The sequence below is a fragment of the Saimiri boliviensis genome, chromosome 16 (genome assembly GCF_048565385.1).
Source record: "Saimiri boliviensis isolate mSaiBol1 chromosome 16, mSaiBol1.pri, whole genome shotgun sequence".
In the NCBI taxonomy this organism is placed as follows: Eukaryota; Metazoa; Chordata; class Mammalia; order Primates; family Cebidae; genus Saimiri; species Saimiri boliviensis.
The window spans coordinates 18788417-18801910 of NC_133464.1; the positions used below are offsets into that span (position 1 = coordinate 18788417).

General features: G+C 47.1%; 1 protein-coding gene across 1 annotated transcript; it reads left to right on the plus strand.

Annotated features, from left to right (window-relative positions):
• Positions 1 to 7118: 7118 nt before the first annotated feature.
• Positions 7119 to 11132, plus strand: SOX21 (SRY-box transcription factor 21). Its single transcript, XM_039473455.2, has one exon. It carries the CDS (start codon positions 8669 to 8671, stop codon positions 9497 to 9499), a length of 831 nt encoding a protein of 276 aa, XP_039329389.1. The 5' UTR covers positions 7119 to 8668; the 3' UTR covers positions 9500 to 11132.
• Positions 11133 to 13494: the final 2362 nt, after the last annotated feature.

The window sequence follows — 13494 nt, forward strand, 5'->3', positions numbered from 1 at the left end:
GACTCTGTCTCAAAACAAACAACAAAAATAAAAAATAAAAATGATTTCACCAGGTAGCTACTTACAAATCAGTATACAATAATTAATTGTATTTCTATATACCAGCAACAAACAGAAAATAAAAGTCTTAAAAAGACACTATCTTTTTTAAAAGATACCATCTTGGCATGGTACCATGGCTCACACTTGTAATTCCAGCACTTTGGGAGGCTGAGACGGGAAGATCACTTGAGGCCAGGAGTTCGAGACCAGCCTGGCTAAGGTAGTGATAACCTCATCTCTACTAAAAATACAAAGATTAGCAGGGCATGGTGGTGTGTACTGTAATCCCAGCTATTCCAGAGGCTGAGGCAGGAGAATCACTGGAAACCAGGAGGTGGAGGCTGCAGTGAGCCCAGATTGCGCCACTGCACTCCAGCCTGGGCGACAGAGTGAGACTCCGTCTCAAAAATATAAAATAAAAAAATAAAAGAGATATCATCTTTAAAATATGCAATTTGTAATGCTATCAAAAATTCTTTAAAAACCTAGGAATTATAAATGTGTAAGAATTTTACCAGAAAACTCTATTACTGAGATAAATGAAAGAGTAATGGAATTTTTTTTTCTCTCTCTCTCTCTCTCTCTCTCTCCCCCTAAACTGCTCAGTAGGAGAAATTTCTTTCTTTCTTTCTTTCTTTTTTTAGACAGTCTCACTGGAGTGCAATGGCATGATCTCAGCTCACTGCAACCTCCACCTCCAGGGTTCAAGTGATTTTCTTGCCTCAGCCTTTTGAGTAGCTGGGATTATAGGCACAATCCACTACACCTAGCTAATTTCTGTATTTCTAGTAGAGATGAGGTTTTACCATGTTGGTCAGGCTGGTCTCAAGCGCCTGACCTTGTGATCCACCTGCCTCAGCCTCCCAATGTGCTGGCATTACAGGCATGAGCCACCACACCCAGCAGAACAATGAAATTAATGGAGGGATACCAAGTTCATGACTTAGAAGTGTTAACAATGTGAAGATGTCAGTTCTCCCTAAATCAACCTAGAGATTTATGGCAATCTTAATTTTTTTTAAAAAAAAATTTGTTTTTTAAAGAATATTTGGGGCCAGGCATGGTAGTTCATGCCTGTAATCCCAGTACTTTGGGAGGCTGAGGTGGGAGGATTTTCTTAAACCCAGGAATTCGAGACCAGTCTAGGCAACATAGGGAGATCCTGTCTCTACAGAAAATTAAAAAAAAAAAAATAGAGGGCATAGTAGCACACACCTGTGGTCCTGGCTACTTGGGAGGGCTGAGATGGAAGGATGCTTGACCCTGGAAAGTCAAGGCTTCAGTGAGTCATGATTATGTCCCAGCACTCCAACCCAGGCCACAGAGCAAGATCTTGTTGAGAGAGAGAAAGAGAGACAGAGAGACAGAGAGAGAGAGAGAGAGAGAGAGAGAGAGAGAGAGAGAGAGGAAGAGAGACAGAGAGAGAATTTGGAAACTGACAATCTGTTCTAAGATGTATATAGAAATGCAAAGGCCAATAGTAGCCAAGATAGTTTTAAGTAAGATGAAAATGATGGGAGGACTTGTTCCTTATCAGAATTAAGCTAGTGCAATAGAAAAAAATTTAAACATAAATCAAAATAGCTCAGAAACCAACTTACATCAATTTTACTTAGGGCAAAGGTAGCACTCATGAGTGGATAAAAAGGCAATTTTTAAAATTAATGGTTCTAAAAAATTGAGTATCCATATGGAAAAAATGTCAAACCTCATACTATACATAAAAATCAATTTCAGATGGATGACACAAAAATGGCTCCTATAAGACCAACCCTCCTATAAATAATACACTTGGGACAAAAATATAAAAACCTCTGAATGCCTAGAAAACAAAACCAAAAGTGAACAGAAACTCAAAGAGATCCATTTGTAAAAAGGGCACTAGGTGGGTTTCCCAATTTTACAGCTTTTCACCTGTATGCATGTCCAGCAGTAGACACAAACAAGAATGCATATAGCAGCCAGTTTATAATGGTTAAAAACTGAAAACAACCCACATGCTCATTAACAAGACAGCAAGCAATAAACTGTGGTATATTTGCACAACCAAATATTAGCAGCTAAAATGAGTGAACTACAGTGATACACTGTAACACCGATGAATCCAAAGTTATACAATAAAGATTATATATGAAAGTTAGATAATAAAGATTATATACAAAGTATTTAACTTACGAAAACTTCTATGTTAAAAACACATTAAAATAAAAACATGGAAAACAATATGAATGAAAATGGCCACATTGGGTTGGGTGAGGTGAGTAGAGAGTTTACTGGAGAGACAATTTAGTTAGATATAGGTTCATTGGCAAGTTTTATTCTGAGTGGTGGACTCATAAAGGCACTTGCTAAATTATTAAGTATAATTAACTAAATAAAACTGGGCCATTGATGGACCAGTTATGAGAGTGTATCATGAGTCACAAACTGTGATTAAACCAATTTTGTGTACTTGGGGTTCACAAAGGAAAAGTAGAAAGGGAGGGAAGGGCTGGAGAAGTAGGGTTGGGGGAAAGTAAAGACTGAGATTAGATAACATTGTTGGAGCAGCCTTTGGCTATCAGAGAAAGGGCAGAGATAGGGTTTATTCAGGGCAGGCAATTGTTCAGTGTTTGCAGTGGGAGGCCTAGGGAGGGAGGGATAGTGGATTGCCCCTAAGGCCGAATCTGTGCTCAGGACTACAGGAGCAAGGGGAGCTCTGGCCCCAGAACGGCGGGGATGAGACTTGGAGAGACTGCTTCTTCTGACTGGGGTGTCCTTGTTGTGGGGTTGGAATGCCTCGTTGGAGCGATTGCCACTGGCACTCCCTCATCGAGGGAGTGGGGTGGTGAGTGAGTCACAGAAAGCTTGGGGAAGTAAGTGGAACTGAGAATCTGAACTGGAAAGGGGCTGAGCCTTCTACTGGGACTCTAAGTGCTGGGGGTTAAAAAACCTCAGCTTAGTTCAAATCCCAGTTCTTCCTCTTACGGAGTTGTGTGACTTCAGGCAAGTTACTCATCGGCTCTAAGGTTTCATTCAGAGTCTGCAAACTAGAGATGGTAACGCTTATAACATAGGGTTTTCCTAAAAGTTAAATATAATGTGTGCAAAAGGTGTGGCATCTTAAGAACTCAATAACTGATAGCTATATATATATATATATATATATATATATATATATATATATATATTTAATTATTTTAAGGAGCAGAACTGCTCAGCAATTGAGCTCTAAAGCAGACCCATCCTTAGATGGGAACCGGAATCTGAGTGCCAGGAAAGCACAGGTCTGGGCAATCCAGAAGGTGGAAGTGGGGACGGTCAGAGTGACTTCTGTAAAGCCAGAAGCATGGCTTATCTACCACCATGCTGGGATACTTAAGAGAATCCCCTTTCTCAGGTTTGTTCTTTCTCAAAATAAACCAGGGCATGGGTGGTGATGAAATTCACAAGGAACCCCACCCTACCAAAAGCCAGTCTCCTCATTTAACAGCTACAGAAGGTTGGAAGTTTTCATTACCATAGGCCAGTGACACCCTTACTGTCCAACCCTCCTTCATTCATTTCTAGTTTTGTTCAGGATTAGCTCTCTCTCCCTTACAAAACAAAAAAGGCTCTTATCCTAAGAAAATTATGCTCATATAGGATTCTTGGGATCTGACATAGTTATGTCGTGAAGTTGTCTGTTTTGAATGGTTTGCATTGCCTTTTTTCTCTTAGGTTTTGGTTGGGTGGGGGGCGGTGGCAGGAGGGGACTGTTTTCGACATTGTTTTTCCTGTTCTGTCCTCTAGGTAAAGCTCCTTTTGAAAATGTCAGCCTGCTTGAGCCCTGCTCAGAAGACATGAGGAAAGGTGTTCTCCATGATTGATCCGTGTATTTCCAGTTTCCAAGTATGGCCAGAACAGTGAGAATAAAAGGACAAAAATCTCAAAAGGATAAGAAATTGGCAGGCACTGGTGAAGGGCCACTCTTGCAGCCGTTGCTTTCCATCATGGCTGTTGACCTCAGACAGCTCTTCTTGTCTCTCTGGCTTTATGGAGATGACGTTGTCACAGTCTTCTCATTTCCTTCTTAACAGGACAGACAGGCTGTATCACCTCTCTATGCAGGTATGAAAGCTTCTGAATTCTTTCCTTGCTTAAGAACAGATCCCCAACATTCTCTAACAATAGCTGTCAGCTCTCAGTGTGCAAGGGTGACTGGCCTCTGCACTTGAAGGCATCCCCTTCACTGCCCATCACTTCCATCTGGTCACCTCTCATTACCCCATTGGCTTGCTGTCTTTGCTGTGTTTTATCACCACCATGGTTCTAGAAAAATGGGATAGTGAGCCACCTGGGTGAAACCCCAATGAGAAAGAGAGGAGGATGAAAAGATGGGGGAAAATGATTCCGTTCACACTGGGACCCAAGTATTCTCCCCTCCCTTGTGGAAGAGAAAGCAAGCAAGTCAGCCTGTCGGGTTGCCAAGGTACTTTTTAATTCCCCAACAATCTCATTGCTGCCTCCTAGTGAAAGTTTTAGAATTGAAAAGAGACCATTTGCTGGGGAGAATTGAAGGGGAAAAAGAGAAAACTGAATTTACACAGACCCACAAACTTTTTCTGAAGGAGCGTCACTCAGTTTCTGATTCGATACATTTGCAGTCACAGGTATCACTGTGGCCACAGGAAAATACAGACCCACACGATTCTACTGATCAAATTCTACTGTTCATTACAATCAAGAGTTGACAAGATAAAGCCCAACAAACTTACAATTCTCCTTCGATTTATTTTCCTTCACTATTAACTCACACAGACTATTCCATTTCCTATATGCTGGGATTTTTTTTTTCATCTTTAGGACAAAATGCACAAGAACAAAAATATAGCTCTATCAATGAGGAAATTGTAAGGGAATTTACATTTTGGTACATATGAATGAAAATGGCTTGAAAATTTACTTTGTTAAAAGCTCAACCAGATTCAGGCAAGAGGTGTGAAGGCTGGTTAATAACAGCAAAGCATTGCCTTCCTTTAATGCATGGCTGATTGTGAGGGCTCTTTCTGTGGTTGTGAAGGGTTTAGGCCAAGAATATTGATCCCCTAGAAGCCAAAAACTAAAACCAAATCTCTTCTATTTTGAAACGTGGGAAATTTCATTTGGTGAATAGACAAGCACACAAATAGTCATTTTCTTTTTATGACACCTTTGTTACCCACAGTTCAACATTTTTGGACTTGAGAACGTTCAAATTTGACTCGTTTAATACCAATAGACAGACAATATTGTAAATGTATACTGAAAAAAAACTATAGCCAAGGAAGTTTACATATATTATTCTTATAAAATATTGCACATATAAGCATACATTTCAATCATATATACAAACATTTCTTTCTAATGTAATAATTTATTACAGTGGATTTTTAAACTAAAATTTGAAGAGTATAAAATCATTTAACTCACTAATATAAAACACATTTTCACAATCCTTCTCCCCTTTTGTGTGTCAAAATAATTTTCACAATTAGATTCAACTTTATTCACAATATTTAGTGAATAACAGCTTTCATGTCTGGTGCCCTATATATACACATGTTCTTTGTGTGCCAGTGTATCATATTTTTGTCTCAAACCTATTCACCTACTGGTGAAAAGCTCAGGGATGATAATTTTGTAGTTTATCACCATAAAATAGTATCTTTAATATTCCAGTCTATGTAATTACCCCTGTTAGTGTTTTCATACTGCCCCAGCCAGAGTCTGTGAGTGACAAGAGTGTCTTTACAGAGCCTATAAAGGAATATGGTTCTGGAGAAATCAGTCCAATTGTTTTAACAATGCAAGGGCATAACTGATACAAAATCAGCATTTGTCAATATGACAGTTTCAGAAAAACACAAACATGCCACTGCTGATTCACAGTTCTGTTACTACAACTCTAATTTTTAAGTCCCTATTCTTTTATTAAAAGGAACAAGGCTAACTTTTAAATAAATCTGATGGCCTAAAACAGTTTTAATTCACTTTCATAATGACAATCAAAGCTTTTGTGTCTGTGTGTGTGTCTGTATGAACTGAATATAAATCGCAGGAAGACTTAAAGAGTTAACCGTCTGTAGATGTTCCTAGTTGCACACACCACGGGGCTAGGTCAAATCCCAACTGCCAAAGAAAGAAGGCGAGCAAGTCCTCCCTGAAGGGCAGGCCAGCATGTGAATAAAACCTCCAGACCGATCATGTTCTAAGTGTGCTGCAGCATACCAAGAAGTGAGGAAAACACGCAAACAGAATCATGCTGTTTGACTTTTGCATCGTGTTAACAATTTTTTAAAAACTGCCCTAACTTCTAAAGAAGAAAATTATACTTAGCATGAAAATATTCCAGCATTGAGTGATGGGTACGTTTTACCTCTGTCTTACAGAGAAGCTATTTACACTTATTAATTTTAAACACCTTCGCCTTAGTTGTGCATGTGAGACACTGAAAGTTAACTGTACCTTAAAGAGATCAGCATATAGATGGTTCTGGCGACCAGGATTAAAACAACAGACAAACAAAACAGAATTTTGAAAGACTTGAATAGTCAGTCAAGGATGCATACTCAGCCTGGGCTAGCTGTTTTTCGGAAAGGTTGCCAAGAGTGTCCTTATTCCCTCCTGAACTATTTTTCACTCCACTACCCCTGACTGGGTGCTTCACCAGTGCAAGAAAATGCGAGAAGCATCTGTTGCAAGCAACACCTGGACCTCCCAGGAAAATGAGCACTTACTAGGAACAGTCTCAAACAATTTCAAGGGTGAGTCTCCCTTTCCCCAGGCTTAACCCTCTTCCTGCACAGTTGGAGAGGCTCTCCTACTCCTGCCCGCCGCCTTCTGCCTCCCGGCAAGGCTCCCGGGGCCGCAACCAGGGCAGCTGCACGCCTGGGTAACCGGGGCTGACACCGCGAGTTGCCAACGCCAAACAGTGCGCAGACTCCGCGGCGCGCTCCGGACTCTCCACTCGCCTAAACCTGCTCTCAAGTGAAAAGGAGTGGGAGGAGGAGGATTGGGAGGGGGAGGGGGCGGGGGGCGGAGGGGATCTGTTAATTCGAGGTCCTGGGGGTGTGGGAGCGGGAGGCGGCTCCGCTGGTCCCTCCTCCCTCCCGGAGTCCCGGGCTCCACCTCCTCCGCTGGCCCGCAGATATACACACACAGCCGCGGCTGGACATGCACACCCAGTGCCGGCTCCGGGCGCGCACACACGCAGGTAGCCACACTCACCTGAGCCGGTGCAGAGTGCGGCCTGGGCCGGAAAGGGGCCCCCTGCGCCCTGGGAGGGGGGAGAGCGCGAGCTGCCCCAGCGTGGACCTGCGGACTGAGGTGATGGCGCGTTTTCCTTAACTCCCCTCCTCCAGCACCTCCGCCCCTGCGCGGGCTTGGCTCTGGCCGCGGCAGCGAGGACAGAGGGGCCCCAGACGCGGCGGATTCGCGGGCGCACGCTCCCAGGAGCGCGCCGAGAGGGGCGCGGCGGTCCCGGAAACTTGGGCGAAGTTAGTTGCAAGTGCCGGGCGGCTGCTGAGAGGAGCGAGGCGAGGACGCGGCCGGTGCCCGGCCTGCGACGCCGCGCGGAGCCTGCGCTACTCTCCGCGGCGGGGGAGATCCGGGAGCCCTAAGTCGGCCTGCGGCCCTGGAGAGGCTCGAAGCGAGTGGAGCCGGCATGGCCCAGGGGACGGCCGGACGCGGCTCCTCCGCGAGCCAGGAGAATTTCCTCTGAGGCCCGGCGACCCACGCTTGCTCAAGCCTCATCCACCCTCCTTCCTCGGCGCTCCCGTCAGTCCAGCAGCCGGAGAGGACTCGAGAGGCAGGTGCTGCAGGGGACAGCTCCCCCTCTAAAAAAAAAAAAAAAAAAAAAAAAAAAAAAAAAAAAAAAAAACCACCCAGCCGATTGGGGGTTTCCCATCGGCGCACCCTGCCCAGAGCCAAGAAGACCGGCTGGTGCTGCTGTATTTGTATTTATATCCATTGCTGCGCTCTGGGTTCCCGTGGCCCGCCCGGACACTCCTCCGCCTCCCCCTCCTCTTCCTCCTCCAGGGCCACCTCCCCTCCTTCCCCACCCCCATCTGCTTCTGTCAAATGAGAAAGTCACCGAGGAGAACCCAAACACTCCAGCCGCTGAGAGCCCCCTTTGGCACTTGGCAGCACGCGGCGGCGGGCTCCTCGGCTCAACTTGGTGGAGCCTCCGCGACGCAACTTTGGGGGCTGCTTCGCATTTAAGAGAGAACGACCGAGGAGGAGGAGGAGGAGGAGGAGGAGCGCTCTGCCCCGCCGCGGCTACCTGCGGGGAGCTCGCGAGCAAAGGCCGCTGGAGACGAAGGACCCAAAGAACGTCAAGGACGAACTCCCGCCGCGGGGAGGGGAAACCGCCGAGAAGTTAGAGTGTCCCGGAGACAACCTGCCGGAGCGCTCGGCCGGAGACTCTAGGGCGGCCCGGGGCGCGACGCAGCCCTGGCCTGGTCCCCCAGCACCCTCCTCCGGGGCGGGAGCGACGCCAGGGCGCGACGTGGGGCGCGGCGAGCCCGGCCGGCCGAGCGGGTCCCCGCGGGCAGCCAACATTGATTTCCTCCGGGCCGAGTGCGAGGGCCCGGGCGGCGGCGGGCTGCAGCCGCGGCAGTGCGAGAGCATGTCCAAGCCGGTGGATCACGTCAAGCGGCCCATGAACGCCTTCATGGTGTGGTCGCGGGCTCAGCGGCGCAAGATGGCCCAGGAGAACCCCAAGATGCACAACTCGGAGATTAGCAAGCGCCTGGGCGCTGAGTGGAAGCTGCTCACGGAGTCGGAGAAGCGGCCGTTCATCGACGAGGCCAAGCGTCTGCGCGCCATGCACATGAAGGAGCACCCCGACTACAAGTACCGGCCGCGGCGCAAGCCCAAGACGCTGCTCAAGAAGGACAAGTTCGCCTTCCCGGTGCCCTACGGCCTGGGCGGCGTGGCGGACGCGGAGCACCCCGCGCTCAAGGCGGGCGCCGGGCTGCACGCGGGGGCGGGCGGAGGTTTGGTGCCCGAGTCGCTGCTCGCCAACCCCGAGAAAGCGGCAGCGGCCGCCGCCGCTGCCGCCGCGCGCGTCTTCTTCCCGCAGTCGGCCGCCGCCGCCGCCGCTGCCGCCGCCGCCGCCGCCGCGGGCAGCCCCTACTCGCTGCTCGACCTGGGCTCCAAGATGGCAGAGATCTCGTCGTCCTCGTCCGGCCTCCCGTACGCGTCGTCGCTGGGCTACCCGACCGCGGGCGCCGGCGCCTTCCACGGCGCGGCGGCGGCGGCTGCAGCGGCCGCCGCGGCCGCCGGGGGGCACACGCACTCGCACCCCAGCCCGGGCAACCCGGGCTACATGATCCCGTGCAACTGCAGCGCGTGGCCCAGCCCCGGGCTGCAGCCGCCGCTCGCCTACATCCTGCTGCCGGGCATGGGCAAGCCCCAGCTGGACCCCTACCCCGCGGCCTACGCCGCCGCGCTATGACCCCGCGGGGCCGCGTCGCGAGGACCGCTGCACACACGTGTACATATGTATAGGTACGAGCGCTGCGGCCGTCCCGTGCGCCCTCCCGAGACCCAGGGCCCGCTTTGTATGTACATAGAATGTATAGGTGCCAGGCGGAGGCAGGGGACCCGGCGGGGTAGGAGAGGCCGAGCGCGCAAGGGCGCGGGCGAGCGTGCCTCTGCATTCGCGGCATCATTTCAGACCCGCACTTCGGCAGCCAACTCGAAAGCGGGCGGTTGTGTCCGGCAGCAGTTGGTGTTTGCTTTGCACTTCGGAACCTGTTGCGTTTTGATCCACGGAGGTGGAGGAGTGACTTTTTGATATGTTGGCCTTTCCAGTTTTGTTGGAAGTTTCTTGGTCGGTTTTGTTTTTGTTTCTCATTCAACTTCCTCGCCCTCCAGCCCACTCCCGGTCCGTGATGCATGCACTCTGTTGAAAGGTGAGGTCTGAAATGGCTGGCACACGGGAAAAGCTGCTTGTGTCATTCGTTTCTGGGAGCGGGATGGCTCTCCGCAGCCTTGCCTCCCTGCTTGTACTATTTGAACTTTGCGGATCTCTGTTCTCTCAAGCAGAACTCCTAGACCGAATCCATTCTTGACCAGTGACCGGCTCGAATCTGGCCTTTTGTGTGTGAGATGATCACGGTTTCTTTTGTTTATCACGCCATATGCAAATCAGACCAAGAGCTCTTTCTCAAGAGCAAGAAACGCCAACAAGAAATATGTGTGAGATGAAAGTTGTCAATTGGATTTTCTCCCTAAACAAACAACAACAAACTATTAGAAGTCTCCCTGAGTCCATTCACTTGGATTTCTGACACAGTTTACAAAAAAAAAAAAAAAAAAAAAAAAAAAAAAAAAAAAAGGTGGGGGTTGGGGGAAGGCGCTGTTCCTATTTTCTCCTTATGGCTGAGTTCACCTTAAGGTTGTAAATGTGTATATGTCAGTGAAAACATTGAGGCTTGGAAAATGTGTTATTTTCGTTGCCCTAAGTTTGAGTCGGTTTTAGACTCAAAAACATTTTGAGCGAATGTCAAAGTTAACTTTTAAAAATTGCGAAACTATTTCAGAATCGCAATTTTATCGAAGATTAAATCAGACTTTTTTGTCTGGTAATTATATATTTATTGTTTAGCAAAACCGAAGGAAAAAAGCACAGAATTGTTTCAACAAATGTCTCTCATTTTCAGATAGCATTTCTCTCCCAACTTGAGCTGGTTTAATGTGTTTTGGATTCTCTCCTCAATTGGCTTATTTTTTAGATCTCCTGCAATTAATTTGCAAATTATGATAAAACACATTTTAGAAAAAAAGGAACCTCCTTCAATTATTAGCTTCTTTTTGTTTATTTTTAAATGTATATATTTTTGACTAATGTTTGTGAATGAAGTTGGCTAACATGTATTTAGTTTCATTTTGGCTTTATGTAATATAAAGTTTTTAAAATTTTAAATATTGGTTTTAACCTTTATGTGTAAATGATTTTCTTGTGTGATCTTCTAATTTAATATTAGACGTCTAAGGTATATCTGTAAATTAGATTCCGACTATCACTCTGTTCATTTTTTTGAACAAAGAGTTTAAATAAAGCCTGAACCAGGGAAAAGAGAAAACTCTTCTATTTCTTGTTGAGTTCCTAACAAGATTTTTATCTGAATTGCCCTTACGTGCCTGGTCCAGGTGAAGTGTAAAGTATCCTCCAAAGGCACTCTTTGTTTCCCTTTTGAATAGATTTACTAGGAAATCTAAATCAAGCCATTGTTATTCAGAGCCAAAAACCTGATTTATGACATTTTTAATCGTGAATAGGAAAGAAGATAAAAAAAAAAAAAAAAAAAAAAAAAACCCAAGTAGTTGTATTAGCTTTAACAACAACCAAAAAAAAGGCATTCATGAACCAGTAGAACAGAGCCCATTGAAAACATCCAGACCGTTCAAAGCATTTCAGCAGTTTCCAGTAACATTTTAAGAGGGGAAAGTTGCTTGGCCACTTTATCTTGTTAGTTGAAGAGCCCCACCACTTAAATCAGTGTAATTTGTTCTCCTATCTTTGGGGTATTCCTTGTTTACACCTTAAGGTTTTATTTGGAGGATAATCACTACTAAGGACAAAGTACAACTTTTGACCTCTTTAGGACCTAATTTTGTTATGCTAATCGCATTAAAATACAAATTTAACATTCACTTGGAGAGGGTTGGATTTCTAGGGCTAGACAAGTTTCTACTAGAAAAAAGTTTGAAATCGTAATGGATTTTAATTTTATACAAGAAATAGAAGACTATCAGAAAAAACATAACTGTAAGAAGATCTTGTCCCCCCCCCCCACCACCACCACCACCAACCAAAGTGGAAATTCTTAAAATACTATATACAAGTCTTAAACCAGTTTCCCCATTGAGACCATCTCTGGAGCTGCAGGTCTTTATAAGCGACCCAAGTCTTTAAAGTCATTGTTTTCCCCCAACGGAATAATATTTTAAAAACCATGAAAAGTTATGGAAATGTGAGAAATAGGCTCTGCTGGTTTGACCCTGATTCACTAATTAAAATGATCCCTCTCCCGTTATTCCCCGAGCTCTTTGCAATATTATAAGTTAATTCATATGGTTCTGAGCGATTATGCAAAACTAATTTGGACTGTCCAGGGGTAATTATCCCTGACACGGTTAATTAAATCCTTTCAAGGCTTCGTCTTTCCCTTTTGTAGCAGCCCATCCCTTCTCAACACGGAACTTCCTGCGGCTCACTGGAAATCACCCCAGCCCTAAATCTTAGTTACCACCCTGAGCCTTCCAGCTCGGCCGCCTCCTCGGCCCGAAGATTCCCCGCCCCCTCTCGCCCCCTCCCCTTTCCCAAAGATCAGCGTTTTCTGGGAGAAACGCTCCGGAGTGGTTGATGAATGAGAAGAGGACTGGAAAGATGCGTAAGAGGAGGGGTGAGGATGCCGGGGGTGAGCACCAGGGTCACATCGCCAACAGATTGTGCGGCTGTTTGAGGACCTCCACAGGCCCCACAGCCTCGTTTATCACCTATTCTGACTCCAGGGGCCTTGCTAACAAGTTGGCGGGTTTTGCGCCTGCAGAGAGCCTCCTGCCAAGTTAGACTGTGCGGAAGTAAGGGGTTGGATCGGGGGAGCGGCTCTGGGGCAAAAGGGAGTAGAGAAAGGCCCGGGAGTGGGTGGAAGAGTCTGAATGTGGCCCACAAATGCAGCGCTGGGAATGGGCAGAGAGCTGCTTCTGGCTCGCGATCTCTGTCTCCATCTCCTTATCTGTCTCCATCTCTCTCCCTGTTTCTCCATTTTTCTTTCTTTCTCTCTTTCTCCTTCCTTCCATCTTTCTTCCTTCTTTCCCTTCCCTTTATTCTTCCTTTTGTCTTCGTTTCTTTTTGAAGAGTTTCTTTTAAAGCCGTGATGCAATTTCTTTGGTATTCACCGTTGCCCCAAAACTTCAAGCAACCCTCGTATCCAAGGGGCCAGGCATGTTGCTTTGGGCTTTGGGCAAACAGGTGGAGCTGCGCTGTGTAAGCAGTAAGAACGGGTGCAGGAGACGCTGTCGCGCGAGGGGTGGCTTTGGGAGAACAGGGGAGCTGGCCGCCACTCTTACTTCCCTTCATAATTTCCTCCTCCCACTCCTCCAAGAAGATACGAGAAAGCACCGCGGATCTCCCTCTCACCCCCAGCTCCGGACGCAGAAGACGGAGAGAAAATTCCATTCTCCCCGGAGCAGATAGGGACCAGCGCGACAGCCAATCAGAGCGCGGCTCGGCGCGGGCGCTCGCGGCCGCCTGGGCCGCAGCATCCTCCAGGCGAGCGAAGTTCCCGCAAGTCGCCCGCCTCGAGGGTCCGCGTCTTCCTTGTGCCCGCGGCCCAGCGGAGGCCGAGGGAGCCGTCCAAACTTTATTAATCTCTCCCCCTTTCTTTCTCCCTCAACCCAGTGCATCTCAAAGGTCAGCCCTCTTCTTTTAAAAGACTGATA